At 42.8% G+C, this 23,400-nt stretch overlaps 1 protein-coding gene across 1 annotated transcript in view; it reads left to right on the top strand.

Annotated features, from left to right (window-relative positions):
* Positions 1-6,147: 6,147 nt before the first annotated feature.
* Positions 6,148-23,400, top strand: part of DZIP1L (DAZ interacting zinc finger protein 1 like) — a gene marked incomplete at both ends in the record, with an annotated part of 63,061 nt that continues 45,808 nt past the window's right edge. Inside the window, 7 exons of the mRNA XM_084232605.1 lie at positions 6,148-6,247; positions 8,964-9,136; positions 9,300-9,470; positions 16,199-16,774; positions 18,123-18,207; positions 21,894-22,018; positions 22,667-22,843. Coding sequence (XP_084088731.1) covers positions 6,148-6,247; positions 8,964-9,136; positions 9,300-9,470; positions 16,199-16,774; positions 18,123-18,207; positions 21,894-22,018; positions 22,667-22,843 — 1,407 coding nt within the window. The remainder of the gene's footprint in view (positions 6,248-8,963; positions 9,137-9,299; positions 9,471-16,198; positions 16,775-18,122; positions 18,208-21,893; positions 22,019-22,666; positions 22,844-23,400) is intronic.

Genomic DNA, 23,400 nt, shown 5'->3' with positions numbered 1-23,400 from the left:
AAACATTTGTAAGTCAATATTGAGAATTTCAGCAGAAAAGTAGAAAATACAAGAAAGGAAAATTAATAAACAGCACTTAGATTATTTTGATTATAGAATATTGTTACTATAAAACCAATTTGTATCATTGGTGATAAAATAATTGCTATGCCTGTAAAACTGTGCCAATCAAATTGAAAATACTTCAAGAAAAAGAATAAATGAAATGTTTTTAAAAAAAGGTTATTGCAGAGATATTAAAACTTTGTTTACAACTTTACTATTTTTATTTTATTTATTTATTTATTATTTTTTTATAGAGGCATGTTTTTATTTATTTATTTGTTTGTTTGTTTGTTTTGTTTATACATGCACTGGGTACAGTCAGGAGCGCGGGAGGGTGAGAGAATTCACCAGAGCCAGAGCGGGGAGCAGAGCAGGCAAAAGTACCGAAGTACACTGCTGAGGGGAGCAGTGGGTGGCAGGAGAGGTCTGCGCGCCATGTGGGACCCTCCTCTGGTGGCTGGGGAGCAGTCAGGGATCGAACAGGCTCCGCAGAGGCTGCGGGCAGCTTCGCACCCCAGCGCTCAACCGCTGCACCACCGGGGAGGCCCCAACTACTATTTTTAGATTAGATGGTAGATTCTGCTATTTAATGCATTAATAAACAAAATGTGATTATCAAAAATCTTAATAATAATGTTTTGATAATCATATTTTCAATATATTGATGTCTGCTATAATCCTACATTTTATTTCAAGTATTTATAAAACATTCTAAGAAATCATAGGTTTCATCAAATTGCCTAAGAGGAATCCCACATAAAAAAGACAGAGCTCTAGGCTGGAAATCCTGGGGCAATTGGTTACAGATCTCCCTTATCGCTGCCAGACATAGAGCAGCCAGGTCACAGCTCACCTGCCAGGTCTTGAATTTGTGTCTAGACTCAGAAAGCAGCACATAGTTAAGCACATGGTTTTGCAGGACAGAGATTTTTCCTGAAAAGGAAGACTTTAATGTAACTGTACAGATTTCATTCAAAATGATTTTTTTCAAGGAATAGGCTCTGCTTAGGGCAGAGGTGCCATCTTTTCTCCAGACAATTCTTATGAGAGTGCAGACCCTTTGTTGCCAGAGTCTCAGAAATTTTGAGGGAAATCAATAAACCAGGCTTTTGTTGTAAACCCCCCCTCTAACTCCATGCCTGTCTACCTATACGTCGACTGGGGAAAATCCAATATGCCTTTGGCCTAAAATCACCTCAGGGACCCTCAGCACTAGGAGACCTGTCCCTCTTGCCTCAGTTGCCCTTCAGGAAAGTGGAACCTGGAGCTGGCTTCCAAGGTGTGATGTGAGCAGTTGGCAGCAGAGGGCACTCCTATTGGCTGAGATTACAATCCATCTCCAATCAGCAGAGGAGTCCCACTGTTTCCTGACACATCCTTGGAATAAGACCAGTCATGGTGGTGATACAGAACGCTGGCTTCAGTTTCTCTCATCCAATAAAAGGAACCAGAGTTTGAGGAAAAGGAAAGTGGTTTAATTTGTTGACAAATGCAGACTCATGTCTGAAAGACAATTGTCCTGCTCTTTGGCAGAGTTCAGCGGTATTTATACAAAGGGGAAAAAAGGGGAAGATGGGCAAGGGTCTGCAACAGGGAGGTGGAAGGGATTGGCATGGAAACAAATAGGCACCAGCTTGCTTTTTTTCAACAACTGCCCTTTAACTCCCTTTTCCTTGGAATGCAAGAAGACAAACCTGTTAAACAATGGCGAAATTGCAAGAAACATGGGAAAGACAAACTTGTTAATGCTTATCTGAGAGACCAGTCATTTGTAATTGCATCAGTGGTGTCTGCTACCGGGCTGAGGAGGGGTGGAGAGGCTATAGATTAGGTGAAACTGCAGATATTGACAGTCCACACTTCAGCCTCCACCCAACAGTTATGGCCTAGCTGCTCAGGGTGACAGGAAAGTGTTCTAGACAAGCCATTTAGCGTCAGCTCTGCTGGTCAGTTGCTACCAGGGGGGCAGTATCCAGTGCTAAAAGATCTAGTCTTCTGTAAATTTCGTTTCCTTGGGACGTAGAGCTTGGCACAGAGTAGGCACTCCATGACTCTTGACTGTGTTGAATGTTGAATAGTGGCCCAGGAAGGGAAAGATGAGAGGATTCCAGGCATGGAAGTGTTATAGGGTAGCCCCGATATTGATCGGGTTGCCTGGCTGTGGGTCCTCACCCGCGCGCTTAAAAGGGACTTATTAATACTCCACTACAGGCATACACAAAAGGTTAATAAAAGGTTTATTTACAAGGGAAAAGGAAATAAGGAAAATGTACAACTCAGGGAGAAAATAGGGAAATAAAGTCTTAAATGCGTCCTACCCGATCCGCAGACCTGGAAACCCAAAGGCACTCTCAGAGCTGGCCAGCCACTGCGAGCTGGCGGAGAGCCAAAATGGGGGAACCCCCCCAAGCCCACATGTCTGGCTTTATATCAACCTGGCTGCTTAACCCCACCCTCAGGTCCCAGCCACCGTCCCTTTGGTGGTGATGGGATTTGGAGTTCCCAGTGTCTTTGGCTTTGGCCTGGGGTGGGGGTGGAGTCCACAAAGCCTGTATGGAATTAGCTTTAGGACATCCTTTTCCCCCTAACAGAAGGTCTGGGTAAGCTGAAGATGGAGTCTTTAACTTTTGGTGTTATCGACAAGGTGGACCTGGGTGCACATCGAGCTCACTTTTTCACAATAATCCTGAGTAGTATACTATTTACACATGGGGAAATAAGGTCTAGAGGGTGTGACAAACACAGACACAGGTACCCCCAGAGCTACTTTCTGCTGCATGTTTCAGTGGGGAAGGCAATAGAGAAATGAATTCTCCAAGCCCCTCTCTCTACTTCCCCCAGATTCTACCCTAGACTGAACCTGGACTATCAGTGACTGCCAGGCCCCAGCTGAACCTTGAGAGGCTTTAATTTGGTTCTCATAATAACCTTGCAAGGTAGAGTTTATTTTTTCCCATTTTACAGAGAGGTTAAATGATTTTTCCAGATTTACACAACTTGGGAAGGTGTAGTGTAAATGTGTATTCACTCCCAAGCCTGAACTCTTCTCTCCTCTTTAGCCGGTGGCAGGAACCCTGGGGAGAGAAAGATTTCCCTGACCAGGAGAGGAGTGGAAGGATAACATTACCCAGCTGAGAAGAGGATTCACAGGCATGCCTGCCCTTCCACTTTAATTTTTTATACATTTAAAAAATAGTCATAAAATATACACACAAATTTACCATTTTAACCATTTTTTTAAAAAGATTTTTTTAAAAAGATTTATTTATTTATTTATACAAGCACTGGGTATAGTCAGAAGCGCGGGAGGGTGAGAGAATTCACCAGAGCCAGAGCAGGGAGCAGGGGGACCGAGGTACACTGCTGAGGGGAGCAGCGGGTGGCAGGAGAGGTCTGCGCGCCATGTGGGACCCTCGCCCGGCGGTGGGGATCAAACCTGCGCTGCAGAGGCTGCGGGCAGCTTTGCAACCCAGCGCTCAACCGCTGTGCCACTGGGGAGGCCCCATTTTAACCATTTTTAAGTGTACAACTCAGTGGCATTAAGTACACTAACATTGTCGTACAACCAGCACAACATCATCCCAGAGTGAAATTCTGCACCCATTAAACAATAACTCTCTATACTTTCCTCCTCCTGGAAAGTGCCATTCTATTTTCTGTCTCTATGAATTTGAGTATCAGAAGAACAATATAAAAATTTGTCCTTTTGTTACTGGTTTCTTTCCTTTTTTTTTTTTTTTTAAAGATTTATTTATTTATGCATACAAGAGCTGGGGTACAGGCCAGAGATGCGGGGGGGGGGGTGAGAGGATTCACCAGAGACAGAGTGGAGAACAGAACAGGTAGATTGACTGAAATACACCGCTGAGGGGAGCAGCGGGCGAGACAGGAGAGGTTTGTTTCGCCATGTGGGTTTCTTCCTGACTGGCCGGGGATCGAACTCATGCTGCAGAGGCTGCGGATTGCTTCATAGTGTGGTGCTTAACCCCTTGCGCCACCAGGGAGGCCCTGTGACTGGTTTATTTTACTTAGCATAACATTTTCAAGGGCCATTCATGTGGCTTATATCAGATTTCATTCATTTTTTAAGACTGAATAATATTCCAGTGTATAAAATATACCCAACTGAATGGGATAACATATTTGCACACCATACATACATCTGATGAGAGTGATATCCAAAATATACAAAGAACTCATACAACTTAACAAAAAGAAAACAAATAATCAAAAAATGGGCAGTAGAGCTAAACACTTCTTCAATGAAGAGAAGCAAATGGCCAATAGTCACATGAAAAATAATCATTATCACTTATTATCAGGGAAATGAAATCAAAACCACAAGGAGATACCATCTTACATGTGTGAGAGTCATCCATATCAAAAAGACCAGAAAACAAGTATTGTGAAGATGTGGAGAAAAAGGAACCCTCTTACACTGTTGGTAGGAAAGTAAAATGATGTAGCCTCTATGGAAAAGAGCATGGAGGTTTCTTAAAATATTAAAAATAAATCTACATGTGATCCAGCAATTCTACTCCTAGGTATCTCCCTGAAGAATGTAAAACACTAATTTAAAAAGATATATACCCCCCTTTGTTCACCGTAGCACTATTCATAATAGCCAAGTTATGGAAACAACCTAAGTAGCCAAGGACAGAGGAGTGGATTGGAAAAACGTGATACATATGCACAAAGGAATATGACTCAGACATAAAAAAGATGAACACTTGTTATTTGCCGCAATATGGAGGGAAATGGAACGGATAATGCAAAGCAAATAAGTGAGAAGGAGAAAGACGAATATGTGAAATACAAAGAAACAAAACAGAGAAAACCAAACTGACTATGGAATTGAGGCTATAATTGTGTGTGTGTTTGTAAGAATTGGGGGCATAGTGGGTGGAGGACTATGGGTGTCTTGGTGTTGGGTGTGGTGAGAGAACATGCAACTGAGGAGGTCTGATCTTATGCCTCAAATCACAATGTTGTAAACCAATTCTACCTCAATTAAAAAAAATATTTTCGAGTCCACCACATTTGTTTATCATTTTATCTGTTGATGGGCATTTGGGTTGTTTCTACCGTTTATCTTTTCTTTTTTATTTTTTAAAAAAGATGTATTTATTTATGTGTGCAAGAGCTGGGGTGCAGGCCAGAGGTGTGGGGTCAGAGTGTGAAGATACACCAGATACAGAGTGGGGAGCAGAACAGGCAGATCCACTGAAATACACTGCTAAGGGGAGCAGCGGGTGAGACAGGAGAGGTCTGTTGCCCCATGTGGGTCACCTCCCTGGCCAGGGCTTGAACACTTGCTGTACTGGCTGCTTATTGCTTCAGAGTGCCGTGACTTAACCTCTTGTACCACGAGGGAGACCCCTGTTTCTACCTTTTGGCTCTTGTGAATAATGCTGTTATGAACATGTGTGAACAAATATCTGAGTCCCTGCCTTTAAGTCTTTTGGCTACATACCCAGAAGTGAAATGACTGGCTCCTATGGTAATTCTATGTTTTATTTTTGAGGAACCGCCGTTCTCTTTTCTACAGTGGCTTTGCCATTTTACATGTCCACCAGCAGTGCACAAGGGTTCCAATTCCTCCATCTCCTTGGCAACACTTGTTCCCTAATGCTTGGCCTGCCCCAAGATATAGCCTGGCTATTGAAGCTGGGGTTGGGGGAAGGCCTGAACAACACCAACAAAAATTCCCGGAAATCTGAACATCAGTAAGGGAAAGACTGACTATGGGAAAGGATCAGGGACTGCTATCAGGAAAGAAAACCCTTTTGGTTCTGGGTTTGTTGGAGGTATCTCATCTCACCAGGCCAGGGACTCACCCAAAAGAGTAATATGGGCTTCAGTCCTTAACCAGAAATGTTTCATTAATTTAAGCCTAGTGGATCAGCGGCTGTGTGTGTGTGTGTGTGTGTGTGTGTGTGTGTGTGTGTGTTTCTCTTGCGGGCTAGAGAAAGGTTCTCAGGCATGGAATCCCGCCTGGCAGGCTGCACTGGGGTGGGCGGGTCGGTTTTGTTTCCCCGCCCCGCAGCGTCTGGGCCTCCCCCTGCTGAGGAAGCATCCCCCGGGTGGGTGAGGGTTCCGGGAATGGCCTCGCTGCAGTCCCGGGTGGTGCAGCCAAGTCGGAGGCGCAGCGGGGGCGACCTTGGGACCTCTGCCCACAATCCCCAGGCTCCGGGGCCCCCAGGTGAGCCGGGCAGGTGGGGAAACTATGCCAGGAATTCGATCCAGGAGGGGCGCAGTGGGGAGCGACCTTGCAGTCCAGTGATCGCGGGCCGCAGGAGGTTAAATGTTGGCAGCTCTTGACGCCCACGGAGGTCCAAGCCCGGGAGCTGCGCCTGGGCTCGGCCTCCAGACATCGGTTCTTGTGCCAGGTTGGCCTTCACTCTCAGCGCCTTCAGCCTGCGGTGGACTAAGTTCCAGGGAGGCGAGCAAGGAACAAGGTAAGACTGAGTTTCATTGGGAAGACAGCCGCGGTGGAGTCTTACTTTTTGAAAAAAGTAAAATGATCTGAGGGGAGGAGAATATGATACTTTGAATTCTGCAGGTAAAGAGGGAATCTTTTAGTAAGGAGATGATTTAAAAACAAAGGCACAGGCATGTGCCGTCCATGAGACGACCTACTCCTGGGCTGGAGTTTAGCGGGAGGCAGAAAAAGTATTTTTTTTTTTTTTTAATAGAGGCATGTTTTTTTTAATTAATTTATTTGTTTGTTTGTTTGTTTTTATACATGCACTGGGTACAGCCAGAAGCGCGGGAGGGTGAGAGAATTCACCAGAGCCAGAGCGGGGAGCAGAGCAGGCAGAAGGACCGAAGTACACTGCTGAGGGGAGCAGCGGGCGGCAGGAGAGGTCTGCGTGCCACGTGGGACCCTCCTCTGGTGGCCGGGGAGCAGCCGGGGATCGAACTGGCGCCGCAGAGGCCGCGGGCGGCTTCGCAACCCAGCGCTCAACCGCTGCGCCACCGGGGAGGCCCAGAAAAAGTATTTTCATTTTGAGGTGGCTACAGATGAAATTTCGTGGGGGATTTGCTTTACCTGTCGAGGGCCCGGGAGAAAGGGACAGAGAAGGGTCTCCAGAAGGCCTGGACTGGGAGCACCTGATACTGGAGGTGTCAGGCCTCAGCTCTCAGCATTCCATTGGACCTGCTACCCCTGCTGATGGGTTGTCTCCTGGATGTGATTCCTAACAGAACTTTGAAGTGCGGTCTGGTGAGTGTGAGAAGTGTGGCTTCCCACACCCCCATCTGCAGACAGGATGGTTGGACTCCCTCTTCTGCACTATCTCCCCAGCAGCCCTGCCCCTCCCACCTCCAACTGGGAACTGGTTAGTGAGACCCAGAGCAACCCCACCAGGTTAAACTTTGTTCTCCAGTAAGTGGCTGATAAGCAGTCTTTTGTCCATCTTTGTTCACACACGAAACATCTGGAGTCATCTTTCTCATAAAGAAAGTTTTTTGGACACCATTTAACTTGATAAAATGGCCCCATGAAAATTATATGCTTCAAGTTGAACAGAAACCTGAATTCATTTGTGCAAAGTAATCAGGTCCTTCCAGGGAACTGGTATTTGGCCAAAAGGCTTGTTGCTTAACTGGAACTGACAGGAGCAGGGAAGGGGACCACTTGGGGGATTGTTCTGAACTACCTCTGTGTCCCTTGCAGGTCAGCAGGGTTAACCACCTGCCACTAGGCCTGACACCTTCAGGGAGGGTTTTGTGGGGTCTGATGGCTCAAGCACTGAAACAGAGAGATTTTACCAAGAAGCCATGATTCTTCCATGGGAGGGAAACACCAGTGTATTCTAAACCGCTCTTCTTTTATTTTTATTTTTATTTATTTTTTAATTTTATTTTTATATTCTCCATACAATTGCAACCCCCTTATTTTGCCCCCAATCCCTCCTTTCCCCGCCCCCCAACCCCCATAGAGTGTCTCTGGTTCATAGTTGGTTGTTGATTTGATATTTTCTTTCTTATAGTTATTCTTTTTCCTGGTCCCTTATTTAGGTTTTCTAGATTCCTGCTATGAGTGAGACATCCGGTATTTTCCTTTTTTCTTTCTGGCTTATTTCGCTGAGCATGATCCCTTCCAGCTCCTTCCATGTTGCTGCAAATTGCATGTTAAACTGCTCTTCTTTTAGATGTGAGAAGCAGTTGTGATTTTGACAGTTCTGTACTTGGGAAGACAGGTCATGTCAGTACATAATTTTCTCCACTTAATATTCCTAAGAGATGCTAATCAAATTCCTACCCTGAATTTTTATTTTGAAGAAAGTCCTTTTGTGGTAAAAATGTAAATTAAGCTTTTTACTGAAGGGTGGACACTGTCTTAAAAAATATCTCTTTAAAGTTGCTAGGAAAGTTGTGTGCTTGGTGCTGTGGTTCTCTTTCTCTTGTTACTTGATGGTTCTGGAAGTGGGTCCAGCCTCCATGAAAGATAAGAATGGAAAGGGGGATTCATTTCTTTAGCACAATCGAATTAGAGAACAAATTCTAAGTCTGTTATGGTTGAGCTCGAGGAGAGCTCCTGGGTCACTGTCATCTCTGTTGGGGGTTCTAGCACTCCCTTGCCTACTGTGTAAGAGCAGCTTGTTTGCAAACTGTGCAGGGTTTCCTTGGCAGCCACAACAATTAGCACTAATGACACACCTGAGCTCCCCTGGGGCAGGCACAGCCGAATTTAGCTTGGGAGCCAGAACACTCTTGTAAATATCTAGCTGCCTTCTCGGAAGCTTGGCCCCTCCAACTATTCCTTTTATCTGCATTCTGTGGGAGCAGAAGAGAGTGAGGTTAGCGGTGGTGGTGTAGTCTAGCTGTCCGTTTATATTAAAAGATCAGGCACTATCTGTTAAAAAATCAGTTGCTTGGCAGGCTATGTGGAAGTTATCCTTGACAAATTATAGGTGGACAAGGTTTCAGAAGAACTGTAGAGTTCCCAGGAAATGTTTCCAGTGGATGGATGCCTTGTGAGGTGGTGACTACCCCATTGCTGGGGGTGGGCAAAGCAAGGGTGGTAGACAGGCTTCCTCGCCTATCTGAGATCGTCCCAGGTAGAAACTACCTCTTCAACAATGAAGTAAGTTTGATATGCTACCATAAATATTCTTTCAGGTCCAATGTATTTCATGACATTGGTCTAGGAAAGGGAAGTTTTCTGAGACCCTCATCTCATGTTAGAGAAGGTTAACACAGCTGCATATTTTCTAATGACAGTAATTTCTTCCTTGTGTTTATGTAAGAAGAACAGTGAGGATCAACCTCGGAGCCAGCTGCTGGTGCTCCTCAACAACAGAATGATAGAAGGTGGAGCTCTCCAGATTCCGCCCCCTGAGTGGGGCCTGATGGGTAAAAGGGGCAGAGTAGGGACTTTGACAGTGAAGCTTACTGGGGATTTGGTAGTTGAACGGCTGGTACTTTGGCGGTTGTATTGCTGAGGCATTGGCAGTTAACCACTGGTGAGGAGTAGTGACCATGGAGAAGCCGCCAACTTACCACATTCAGCTTTGGCTTGGCCTTCAGTCCCTGTGCAGTGGACATCTTCTAGGGTAGGACAGATAGCATCTGGTCAGGTGCCAACAATAAATTCTCTCTTCTTCTCTTTCTCTCTCCCTGTGTAAATAAATCCTGTTTTTTTTTTTTTCTTTTTCTTTCTCACCACTGCCTGCTTTTTGGTTGTATCTTGCCTTTGTAAATGCATTGGTGAAGACCCACCATCTGGGTCCAACCCTGTCTCCTGCATTTGTCCTGTTTCATTTATATTCCCAGAAGTGGGAAAATCAGTCTGCTGATAATTCATTCTGGAGAAAGCATGGTGTCCCTGCTCCCTGGAGTATATGGTTTCCAGGTAACCGCAGTACTCTCATTTGGCTTTGTCTTCTGCCTATCTTAACCAGAAGAAAACCATGGAGTGGAGTCCAGTTCAGCTTAGCCCTGCCAGGATGGGGGAAAGCTTAGTGTTTCCAGCACTGAACCTGTTGTGATTTGACAAATGCTTCAGTTCTTGCAGTTTGTTCAAGAAATCTCAGGTACTGTAATTTCTATAACGGGCAGTAGTTTATATTAATATGTCATCATCACCATCATTGGAGGATAGTTTAGCAATATTGAAAAGCTCTGGAGTCAGACAACTTGATTTGAACCCTGACTTCATGATGTAGTTGCTGAGTGACTTGGGGCATATGCCTAGTTTTTCTGACTCTCAGTTTCTGCATCTATCAGATGAGGCAAATCATAGTTACAAACAAGGCTAAATGACAGCTATAATAGAAATAGCACTTTTAAAGACCGGTATTGTCCTGGCACATAGATACTCAATAAGCGGTGTCTGCTGTCATCATCATCATCTTCAATTCCCACAGTTTTGCTATCTTTTAATGTCAGAGACCCATGACTTCTGCGATCTGGACCCTTAGGGTTCTATTGGAAGATGGGAGTGATACTCTGGAGTTCAGCAAAAGCTTATGAACTCAAGCTCCCCCTCCAATTCAGAATTCCATATAATTGGGAGCGGGGTGGCCACTTTCAGTGGTTAGAGTGCTCAGAATGTAAACTTGAAGGTTTAAAGGCTGCTGAGGAAGCAAGCTCTAACACTGCAGCCACATGTTGATAGTGGGCTCCCTCATGTGTCTGAGCCTGACCTCAGGGCCCCTGCACTCTGCTTTCATTAGTGGCCTGCTGATTGAGCTGTGGATATGGAGAGTCAGCCAATCAATGATTTTACTAAGTCTGAATAACATTTCTCTCTCATGAGTCCAGATTAATGACTTCATTCTTTTTCTTTATCCTAATTCTTGCTGCTCATAGCCTTACTCCTCAAGACCCCAAGAACATAGAAACTTGAAGCAGGTATTCTAAGATTTTTGACAATTCAGTTCAGTAGCAATCTGGACTGTAGGTAACATGTATGGAATGTAATACAAAAGATATGAGTAAACCACAGTCTTACCCCTTCCGGAGCTCCTAGCTGGGGGAGTGTAGAAGAGAAAGGAGGCAGAAATGTCCTGGTGTGGCACCCTTCTACCCACAGCACCCTGCCCTAGCTCCTACGCTGGTATTTACTTCTCTGCAGGGGGAATTTCTGTATTTTTTTTTCTGTCTTTTCTAAAGAATGTTGTGGACCAGACACCATCATTGACTAGTTAAACTCAACTAGTCACTTAAACTTTATCCGTATATGCTTTCATTATGATGGAAGAACTTGTTGCCTGGGTTTTTAAACTTTTTTTCTTTCTGGCTTATTTCTCTGAGCATGATCCCTTCCAGCTCCATCCATGTTGCTGCAAATTGCATGTTAAACTGCTCTTCTTTTAGATGTGAGAAGCAGTTGTGATTTTGACAGTTCTGTACTTGGGAAGACAGGTCATGTCAGTACATAATTTTCCCATAATTAGCACTAAGTGCCACTCTCAGTGTTTGGCACTTGTGGGAATTTAGTGGTCATTTGTTAATGGATGGATGCAGATTGCATAGCCACCCCAACGCAGACCAGAGTTTGGTGAAGGTGACCAAAGGAAGGTGTGCTCTGTGTTCTGGGGAACCCAGAGGAGGGTAAGAGCACCCTGGTTGTGGGCCTGGGAGGAATTTATTTTAGTCCTCATGTCTGAGCTGGACCTTGAAGTATGTTTTCACCTTGAGGAGGAGCAGAAGGAAGTGGCAGGGAACCATGTATTCCAAGAGGCATTATAGGCTTGTGGCAAAGAGCTCAGGCTCTATAACCAGGCTCCTGCCTTCTGCACCTTGGGCAAGTCTCTTCACTTTTTTGTGCCTTAGATAATTGTAGTACCTCTTCAAGGGATTGTTCTAAGGGTGATGTGAATTATTCTTTGTAAAGCACTTACAATGCCTGGAAAGAAAACAAACAGTCCAGAGATATGTAAGTATGGACAGCAAGTAACATGGTAACTGAGGATGCAGTTAGAAAGGTAGTTTTGAAACAGTTCATTGAGGTCTTTGATTATCTTCTTAATGAATTTGGAACTAGCCCATGAGGAACATATATAAGCCATTCCCTTATAGCTGAAGTTCAATGGTGTTACCCCTTTTAACCAGGGCATATTCTCTTCGTTTTGCTACAACCCGCAACACTCCCTACTGCTGTGCTTCGGAATCACTAAGTCTGGAGATCTGCATTTCTGATGAGTTTCCAGGTAATATGATATTGTTGGGACCCAACTTTGAGAGTCGCTGCCTAATTATATCTTAGATCCCAAGACGGGGAATCGGTTGCTATTTTTCATTAAACTTACACTGTGGCTTCTCTTATCCTTGACATGCTTCCTGTATTAACACTATCTTCCTGGTCTTGATGGAACTTACATCTGTAATTTATGATGTAATCACAATGCAAGGCTCAGTCTACAGGCCCCAAGAGATGGATGGGCCAGAGAAAAAGAGATAGGGGAGTGGCTGAGGCTTAGCTGAGGTTGTGAGCAAACAGCATAATATATGGGGTATTGGCGCTCTGTCTTAAGAAATAAAGGATATAGCTGTTAAAGAGAGTTCAGAGAAGGGGCTTCCCTGGTGGTGCAGTGGTTGAGCGCTGAGTTGAGAAGCTGCCCGCAGCCTCTGCAGCGCCGGTTCGATCCCCGGCCACCAGGTGAGGGCTGCTCCCCTCAGCAGTGTGCTTCGTCAGTCAGTCTGCCTGCTCTGCTCTCCCCTTTGACTCTGGTGAATTCTCTCACCCTCCCGCACTTCTGACTGTACCCAGTGCTTGTATAAATAAATAAATAAATAAATAAATAAATAAATAAATAAATCTTAAAAAAAAATAGAGTTCGGAGAAGGAGTGTTCAGAGAAATGGGGAGAGAACTGAGAGAGTTGCTGATAGAACGTTCTGGGTGTTATCATTACGGAGGCCTGTGGGCAAACATCTGAGACCAAAGCTTAAATAGTTAATCAGTGAGTTCTCAGGCCAGCTCCTGGTCTGTGGTCAGGCAGGAGTCAGGTGTTCTGTTACATTTAGCACGCCTGGTAACCTGCTGTTGCTCTAAGGCACAGCTTGTTGTGGCAATTGTCTCTGAGGCTCTGGTGATATTGTTGCAATGTGGAGCTCAGCATAGTGAGTATCATGTCCCCTACCTCCTCTTTTTTTTTTTTTTTTTTAATAGCTTGACACCTTTAGTAGAAGTTGACTGACCTTCTCCTCTTGGTGGTGGTAAGGTGCTTGTGGCTAGACGGTTTTGATTTTGGAGAATGTTTTGGGGAAAGGAAACTGAGGCAGGGAAGATAGGATCTAGCCTGAGAAGGTGGGTCAGTAGCATTCCACGCTAAGGGGTTTGGACTTGTCCTGTAATGGAGCCATGCTGAGCTCCCTGGTGGGGGTGGATGTGATCTTACTACTCCTTGGTAGCCCTCATGCCAGCCACCAGGCCTGGCCCAAGTAGGCAGGCTGTAAATGAGGGGGGCGGTGGGATGGGGGAATGAGTGAACAAATGAATGAGCTTAAGGGATAAGGGGCGATGATCTGATGAAAGCAAAGTTTTAAGACAAATGGCCTTAAGGATCAATGTTGTATAGTTCACAAGATTTGGACCAGATGCACCTCCAACTATACTTCTACTCTGGCATTCTTATCCCCCCAGGCAAGCTATTTATTCTCTCCAGACATGAATTTCCTTGTTTGTAAAATGAGAATGGCAATAGTTGCTTGTAGGTTTGTATTTAGAGTTTGTGACTGGCACAGAAGCTGGCACCCACTGCACTGCAGCCAGTGTTATTACTGCATGCCTTCCCTTACATCTACAAGTCGCACTGCACCCTGGGTGTAGCTAGGGCAGGCTGTCCCTGCCCGTCACTGCCTTTCGCAGATGAAGATAGACTCAGCTGGGTAAAGGGCCTTTCTTAAGGGCCTTGTCCTTCTTTTTCAAACCCAGCCCTACTGTTTCCTCCAGACCTTTTTCCTTCAGGAAGTTAATAACCTTTTTCTTCTCTGACCTATTGGACTAAAATGTCTGAATCACACATATATAAAGGAATGTAATTAAATAGGATCACATGTATGTCTTGTTGCCCTAGGCAGAATCTAAGTTCCTAAGGGCAGAAACTGTATTTTTTTAAAAAATTTTGATGAAAGTAATAGATGATGATGCAAAGAACTTTGAATAGTACAGAAGTAGCATAATGTGGAGAATAAAGTTCTATAACTTCTTTTTCCCAATGGTAACCATTACTAACAGCTTGTTTGTGTTTCTAGAAATAGTCTAAGCTGTTGAGATAACATATATAGTGAAAATATACAAAAAGAATAAATTAGTAAATTTTATTTATGATTATATGTGGAAAAAATGTAAATTATTTATTTATGTGTATGTATTTATATATGTGTGTGTCATTATCACCAATGGTGTAAGGCCTGTCTGTATATGTCTGTCTGTCCATCCTTCTCATACCTGTGCATATCTATTCATTTATTTATCTCCATTTAATATCGCCATTGTCTTCCTCCCTCATAGACAGCCATTGTAATATTGCCATTGTAATATATATATATATATATATATATATACACACACACACACATATGTATCCATATATATACACACATACATACACAGGTATATTCAGATATATAGATAGATAGATCTCAGTTTCATGTTGTGCTTGTGTTATTATTAAATGTGATTATATTAATATACCCTTTAAATGGAAATGGAATATGTATATGTGATCATTTTTCTATGTCAGTACATGAGATGTTTGCAGCATCATAGGATTCTAGAAGTGTTAATTGCTTACATTATGATGGAAGAGCTTGTTGCCTGGGTTACCATTAACACTGAGTGCCACTCTCAGTGCTTGGCACTTGTGGGAATTTAGTGGTCATTTGTTGATGGATGGATGCAGATTGCATAGCCACCCCAACGCAGACCAGAGTTTGGTGAAGGTGACCAAAGGAAGGTGTGCTCTGTGTTCTGGGGAACCCAGAGGAGGGTAAGAGGGTAATTCTTAGTAGTGGAATGCTCATTTTTAAATTCCTATTTGCAATTCACAGAAGTCATAGGTCTCTGACATTGAAAGGTAGCAAAACTGTGGGAATTGAAGATGATGATGATGATAGCAGACATCGCTTATTGAGTATCTTTGTGTCAGGACAATACCTGTGCTATTTCTATTATGGCTGTTGTTTAGCTTTGTTTGTAGCTATGATTTGCCTCATTTGCCTTATCCACAGCTGCATAGTATTTCATTGTATAGATATACCATTTGTATCCCCTATTCTAGTTTGTACTTTGCTTTCTTGTATTCCATTATTACAAACAATACTACAGTGAGTTTTTGCCAAGCACCTTTGCACACTTGTATCCATTTATCTGTAGATAAATTATAATTCTTAGTAGTGGAATGTTCATTTTTAAATTCCTATTGCTACTGTCAAATTACTGTTCAAAGAAAGATAACAACTTCTATGTCTACCAAGAAAGTGGGGAGTAAAATCTGAGTCTTTTGACAACAAGCTGGAGCTCTTTTTATGAAACATTAGGGTTGAATAAAAGAACACCATGGATAGAGCACTGCCTGAGTGCAGAGACCTGGACATCATTTCACTCACATCCCGCTAGAGATATCATATATATGTGATCACACCTGAAAGCAGGGAAACTGGGAGATGTAATTCAGCTCATCTCTGTTCTCTAGAGTCTTGAACTACAGAGCGTGTGGTATGGCAGACTTTAGGAATTTCTGCCACTCATGGCAAGTTACTGATTTTTAGCCTGAGGTCAATGTAGGGTTGCAGAAGGGCCCACTTATACATTTGACACCTCCTCCTTGACAAAGACCTCTGGCAGGCTGTCTTGCAGTGCACTTGAGCATCAGGGGAGAGTCAATGTGCCAGGGATTTTGCTGGGTGCTTCACCTGATTCCTTCCAAAGCATGAGCCTGCTCCCATTATTCCCAAATATATAGATGAGGCTTACAGATATGGAGAGACTTTCCCAAGAACGAGGCTCTGAATGTTTTGCTCAGTGTGATTGTAAGCCTGCACCCTTCCTTTCCACAGCTCTGGCCATAGCTCTTGCTAGAGCTGCTGCATAATTCACCCTACCCCACCTCACCCCACTTAGACTCTGGTGGGCCAGATGAGCAGTACATGCAGTCACATGAACCTTGCCTAACTTGGAGATTTTTCTCACTTTCCAGGTTCTCTCTCAGTTCCTTTGCCTGCTGCCGTGGCCTTTGTGGCACCCTTCCCTAGTAGTTATCCCAGGGCTTCCCCCACCCATGCAGTTTATTACTGCTGAGGGCTCCAGAAGCCCCCTTTCTGGACTCTATATATCCCCTGCTTTCAAGTTCCAGCCTCGTTGTGAGACTGTGGACTGGAGACGCATTAGTGCTGTGGATGTGGACCGTGTGATACGGGACCTGGACTTGGCCACCTTGCAGGAAAACATTGCTGGTATCACCTTCTGCAACTTCGACCGGGAGGCATGCAGACGCTGTGGGCATCCTGTGGACCCAGCGCTACTCAAGGTGCTGCGCCTGGCACAGCTCATCATTGAGTATCTGGTGTACTGCCAGGAGTGCCTGAACACCAACATTACCAAGCTGGAGGCACAGCTGCAGGTCAGTGTGGGTCAGCAGGAGCGTGGCCAGAAGGAGCTGGACCGCCAGACTGATGAACTGAAGGGAATGCGGGAGGAGTGTCGCCGACGCCACAAGATGATTAATACTTTACAGCAGATGCTCCTACAAACAGGCGCCCACAACTACCACATGGTGAGGAATCTCTGCAGGGTGGGGACAATGGGAGGGCTGTGCATCTAGCCACTGGGCCATGTGGACAGCACTACTGCCCTGGGCCCCAAGGTGGTTGCAGACCATTCTCACTGGTTAGGAAAAGATTTTAGAGATGCTTCTCATGGCCAGAGATGCTAAGAGCATCTAATCAGATGCTGCAGAATGTGTGTGTGGAGATTGTGCAAGTGTGGCAGGTGTGTGCATGAAGGATGTGTTTGCATGGAGGTGCTGCCTGAGTTCCGTCTCGCAGGTCTACATTTGATTCAGCAGAAGGAGGGAGGATGAAGAATGTCATGGCTTTCTCTAATGAAACCTTCCAGAATTTGCATGTACCACTTCTGCTTACATGTCATTGGCCAAAATTTAGTTGCATCGCCTCACTGGTTATAAGGGATACTGGGGCAAAATAGTGTTTATTCTCACTGGTCTCCAGGTCAGCAGAAGCATCAGGGTTTCTCTTATGAAAGAAAATAAATAAAATGGATTTTAGGGGGCAACTGACAATTTCTGTCATATTTGCTTCTGTGCAAAATAGTAAATAATCTTCCCTTTTACTCTAGTTGACTAGAAATAGCAGCTTGCAGAGCCGTGTTGGAAAAATTTTAAAGTTCTACAGTGCAAAGATGATGTGATAGATTGGCAGTGTCTGAAATGCCCAAGGAGAGGCAAGTGAGATTACAGATGTTATTAGCTGTAATCCTCTGCTCCGGTGGTTCTCAACTCTGGGGTGGGACCTGGACATTGGTATTTAAAAAAAAAATAAGCTTTTAATTACTGGAATTTTCCAACATATAAAAAAATGGAGTAATGCAATGAGCCTTCATCTGTACACTGTTTAGTCCAATAGTTATCAACTCATGGCCAGTGTTGTTTACTTTTCCCCCTACTTACATCCCTCACTTTTGGAGTATTTTGTAGCATACAAGTCATATGATTTTATCTGTAAATATTTCAGAATGTGTCTCTAGAAGGCAAGGACTCCCACTTTAAGACATAAACACAATATCATTAGCATACCTAAGGAACCAACAAAAATCCCTTGGGGTCATCAGATAGTGTTCACAGTTCTCCAAGAGCATTGGTTGTATTTAAAGCTCTCTAAGTGATTCTAACGTGCAGAATATTTTTTTTGGCCGGGGGGAGGGGGGGGCGGGGGGGAAGGAACAGGAGGGAAGGGTTTGAAGTCACTACCTTACTCAGTAAATCAAACCCTTCATTTCTGAACCAGTCTAGGGACCCCAAAGGAATGGGAGTTTTGATATAGGGATAATCCTAGGCTGACTCAGATGACCTAATCCTGCTCTTCCCACTACTTGCCTCTGTCTAGTGTCACCTGTGTGACAAGATATTCATGAATTCCACCTTTCTCTGGAGCCATATCCAGCGCAGGCATGGGAACATGGCAGAAGCTGGTAAGTCTGGTTGGCATTCTGGGGCCCTCCTGGGATGGTAGAAGGACTTGGGCTGGTTCACTGGGTGGGGGGAGGAACACATACACCACCAAATCTAGCCTCAGAACCTTGTCATTTAGTTGAGGATGGGATGGTACCACCATCTACTATGGCAGTGGGGGGCATCTCATAAGGGCAGACGGGCTGGTTGTAACACAGGTAGTTCCAATCTTAGCTTTGGTCTTTTCTATTGTGACCATGATCAGCACCTCCCACTATCAGTCTTAGTGGACTTCGCTGTGAATGGAGTGGTAAGACTTAGTGGCCTTGAAGGACCCCCACCTCTCAGTCTTCTGCAAATGTACTGTTGTCTGATGTTAATAATTGTTAGGGGGAAGTGATGTCCTGAGTTAATCCTATACAGGCTCTGTGTACTCCACCCCCATTCCAGACAAAAGCCATCAAGACTCTGGGAAAGACAAATCCCATTACCACCAAGGGAGGGTGGCTGGGACCTGAGGGTGGAGTTGGGCAGCCAGGTTGGATATAAAAAACCAAACACGTGGGCCTTGGGCTGGCTCTCTGGTTCGTGATCACTCGCCTCCTGGCTTCACGGCTCCTGGCTGGCGGCCAGCTCTCAGAGAGCCATTTTGGGATTCCTGATCGGCGGATCGGGTAGGACTCATTTAAAACTTTGTCTCCCACTTTTCTCCCAGAGCTGTACATTTCCTCATTTTCCCCTTCCCTTGTAAATAAACCTTTTATTAACCTTTCACGTGTGCCTGCAGTAGAGCATTGATAAGTCCTTTTAAGCGCGCGGGTGAGGACCCACAGTCAGGCACCCCGTTTTGTATCGGGGTTGCTCTACAACATTATGAGTGAGCTTCCGGAGGTTAATGAACAGTCAGATTGATTTTTTGGCTTCTTTATGTACATGTACTTATCATGGCTTCATCACTTTAATCTTATTGTTTCAACTTCCAAAATGAGTTGCAAGGGAACATGTTTTTCCCATAAAAGAGATCTGCATACTTTTAAGTACATTATTTTGAGGTTCACTAAGAAATAGCTGTTAAAACATAAAATAAGAATAAAAATTCCAATAGATGAAGATTAAAAAATTTCCTTCATTTTAACTTCCTTTTCAAAGAACAGACTGTTTCATTTATTTATTTAAAATTATTATTATAATTTTTTGAGGCAATATTGGTTTACAACACAGCGAATGTTTTAGCAACACAAGTTCACACTTTTTAAAGTAATTTTAAAACTTGGATTTTTTTTATTTACAGATGTATTTTTTTTTTTACATTGTTATTCTCCCAGGTGTAATCCCCATAGAATTCCCACCACCAAGAGAACCATCACCATAGTCTCTTGTGCTCTTCACTCCCCTGTTCTGATCCCCTTCCCTCCCTCTCCCCTGCTGAATGTCTCTGATTTATCTTTTGCCTGCTAGTTTTGTTTTTCCTGATCCCTTGCTTTGTTCTCCTATAGTCCTACTGTAAGTGAAACTATCCAATATTTTCCTTTTTCCTTCTGATTCATTTCACTGAGCATAATCCCTTCCAGATCCATCCACATTGCTGCAAATGGCATGTGTTTCTTTTTTGACTGCTAAATAGTATTCCATTGGGGTCACACTTAAAATGCAAATACCACACTACACCCATCATCAACCACCAGAGTACCAGTAGCCCTCTACCACAGTTCTTTGGACCCCTCCATCCTTTACTCCTACCCCACAGACTTAAGATTTTTAAAGCAGGGCCATTTACTTAGGTACTGTGCATTTACTATATTTTGACTTCTTCATCTTATATTGGAGGCTGCTAAAGAAAAACAAATTTTCCTACCTCTTAAATTTTTTTTCTGATAAAAATACACATCTTTGAAGAGATATTTCTATATCTATATTTATAGCAGCATTATTCATAGTAATTAAGGGGTGTGGAAGCAACCCAAGTGTCCTTTGACAGATGAATGGATATGAAAATACATCTATGAGGGAATATTTTGCAGCCTTAAAAAGGAAAAAAATTCTGACACACACTACAACATGGATGAACCTTAAGGATATTACGCTAAGTGAAATGTCAGTCATAAAAGGACAAATATTGTGTGATTTCACTTATCTGAGGTATTTAGAGTAGTCAGATTCATAGGAACAGAAAGTAGAATGGTGGTTCCAGGGTCTGGAGGTAGGAGGAATAGGGAGTTAATTATTTAATGGGTATAGAGTTTCTGTTTTATAAGATGAAAAGAGTTATAGAGGTAGTAGATGGCAGTGACTGTTGCACACCATTATATGAATATAATGTCACTAACTTGTACACTTAAAAATGGGTAAGATGGTAAATTTATGTTATATGTATTTTACCACAACAAAAAATTGGTGAAAAATGCCTTTGATATAGATAATTTAAAATCAGGAGGGTGGAAAAGAGAAAATAAAAACCATTGAGACTATCAATAGTAGTTCATATTTTGGTTAATTCCCTGTCATTATTCTGTGTACTTATGTAATCATATAGTATGCAGTTTTGACTACTGCTTATTTTCAATTTAGAGTAGATCACATTTTCCAATATCAATATCATCTTTGAAAACATGGTTTTTAATGACTGGGTAGTATTTCATCAGGTGGCTATCATAATTTATTTCACAATTGAATTATTTTATAATTTGTATGGGTTACTAAGAAGTATTCCTATTATAAAAGTTGATGATTAATATTCTTGTATGTAAATCTTTGTGCATATTCCTTGTTATCCCCTTAATGTAAAGTGTTGTAGGGAGAGGAAACATATTCTTAGGCAACCTTTGTCACTTTAATGGTCATGACCTTTTGTTCTCAGACACCCCAGCTCTCCGTACCACATTCACCTTAAATCACTTTTCTACTGAATCTAAAAATCACTTGTTTCTAGAGGGCTCAATCTGACAAAACTCATTTCTCTTTAAAGAAAGACTTAGAGTTTTAAGAACAGTACCATCTACCCAATAATCACTTTTAAAAGGTAACAAATATTAAAGCATGATTGGTGATTTTTTCATTTACTCTTAACTTTTGCTTTATTAGTATGTAGTTTCGAATGTTCTTTTATAATTCATTCCAAGTCTTTATTTTAACTTAAACAAATTTAAAGTATATGCTGAAAGCAACCTTGATTAAAACATGCATGTTGCCTTTTCTTTCTTGAAATTTAAAGTTATACATTTGTTATACTATATTATTGAAAAAAGTGATCCTAAAATTACAATTATTTTCATTATAGTAAGTGCCTCTCAGATGCCAGGATATGTAGATATACATATCTACATATTAGTGATATGTATAGTGATCAGTGTGTACATACTACTTGGCATTTTGCTGTTATTCTAGTAATTTTGTATTCACTATGTCGGTGCTGTCAGCATAGTTATTTTAGGCAATAATTGTTCCCATTTATTAAGCTATCGTGCCAGCCCTGATGCTAAGCACTTTGCAATTTCATATTTTATTCTACAACAATCTTCTGAGTTATGTATGATTATTAGCTCCATTAGGGAAACCGAGGGTCAAGGAGGTTTCTATCACTGGCTGAAGTGAATGTACAATGAAAGTGGCAAAGCTGGTCTCAGACTGTGGTGTGACTGCATCGGTGAGGAATTATACTCCACTGATTTTAACTCAAATGAATCCCCCTCTCTTTACTTGGACTGAGCAGGAAAACTGAAGAAGCAGGGACATCCTTTGGAGGACCAGTTAGAAGAGTTGCGGACCAAGCTGAAATTGACCCAAGGGGAACTAGAGGCCCAGAAGGAAGCTGAGAGACGGCGGCAGTGCCAGGTGGACATGGAAAGGAAATGTCAGGAGGCTTTGGAGACCCATCATGTATCCCACAGGGCCAAAATTTCTAGTGGCTTCCCACAGCTGGGAGTCAGAGTTAGAGTGGCATCTTCTTGTGACAAATAATTTTAGGCAATCTGGAAAGGAAAATTCAATTATTTTGTCAAAAGAAGAGCAGAGACTTGTAATTTTCTGCATTATTCAGTACCCTCTGAGGGCATTTGAACCTGAATTTTAACTTCTTACACTACACTGTTAGCTTTTTGAGGAGAAAGATCGGGTCCTGAAAGCTCTAGATCCAGCCCAGAGGAGGTATTGAGCAAGCATTTGTAGAATAAATATACATAAACTTGTCTCGCTCATTCCTTCAGTTATTTATATTTATCATTTATTTCCTTAGCATGCATTTTTTAAGCATCAACTATGCAGGCATCCTGAGGAATATAAACATTACAATGATGTGAACCCTATTCTCAAGTGACTTTACAGTTCAGATAAGACTTGACCCCTTCCAAGTTCAAGTAATGGGGGCAATGTTCTTTGGATTTCCATAGTCACTTGCATGGATGAGGGGCCCTTGCAAGTTCTCAGTAAACATTTGCCTTAAGATGGAGTTAATAATTCTGTTGTTTTTGTTTTTATTTGCAGGAAGCAGAGTTTGTTCGTCAGAGGGAAAGAGAAGCTAGGGAAAGAGAAACTAGGAAAGAATTTGATGGGTGGATAGAAAAAGAGCGGGCCAACCTACATATGGAAATAGACAAGCTAAAAAAATTATTTTGGGATGAATTTAAAAATGTTGCCCACCATAATGCTACACTAGAACAGGTACCCAACTTAAAGGTTTTTCAAAGTTCTTCTGTTGAAAATCTGCTTGTTTTCAAACTCCTCTTCTTAGTTTGTTCTAGTTTTATGTTATCTACCATTGCGGACTAGTATACTGTCAGTTCAGATACCAAGGGCAGTGCCTGTGATTGAATCCCTGCTCTAGCATATGCTGGTTGTGTGACCAAGGACAGGCTGCTTACCCTTCCTTTGTGTCAGTTTCTTTTCGGTAAGACAGGTTGCTGAAATAGTTAAATTAGCACATACATGGCACTTAACATTATCTGGCATATCTTTACTTTTGCAAGGGGTTTTATCACTAAATAAGAAATGAGGCAAAATGTAAATGAATGCGTTTTTCTTCCAACAAAAATTTGCTGAGTACTGTCTAAATGCCAGGCTCTCTGTTGGGATCTATAGAGGTCAAACATAATAGCTTATATTTACAGATTATATTTACTAATTCTAGCCCCTGGACACAGTGCTTTAAATACACTACCTTTTAATCTTCCTAATAACCAAAACAACCATAACAGTCTCAACATAGGTACATCATTAAT

The sequence above is a fragment of the Talpa europaea genome, assembly GCF_964194135.1.
Source record: "Talpa europaea genome assembly, chromosome: 4".
Classification (NCBI taxonomy): domain Eukaryota; kingdom Metazoa; phylum Chordata; class Mammalia; order Eulipotyphla; family Talpidae; genus Talpa; species Talpa europaea.
The sequence above is the reverse complement of the archived record's forward strand: the minus strand, read 5'-3'. Positions and strand labels throughout refer to the sequence as shown.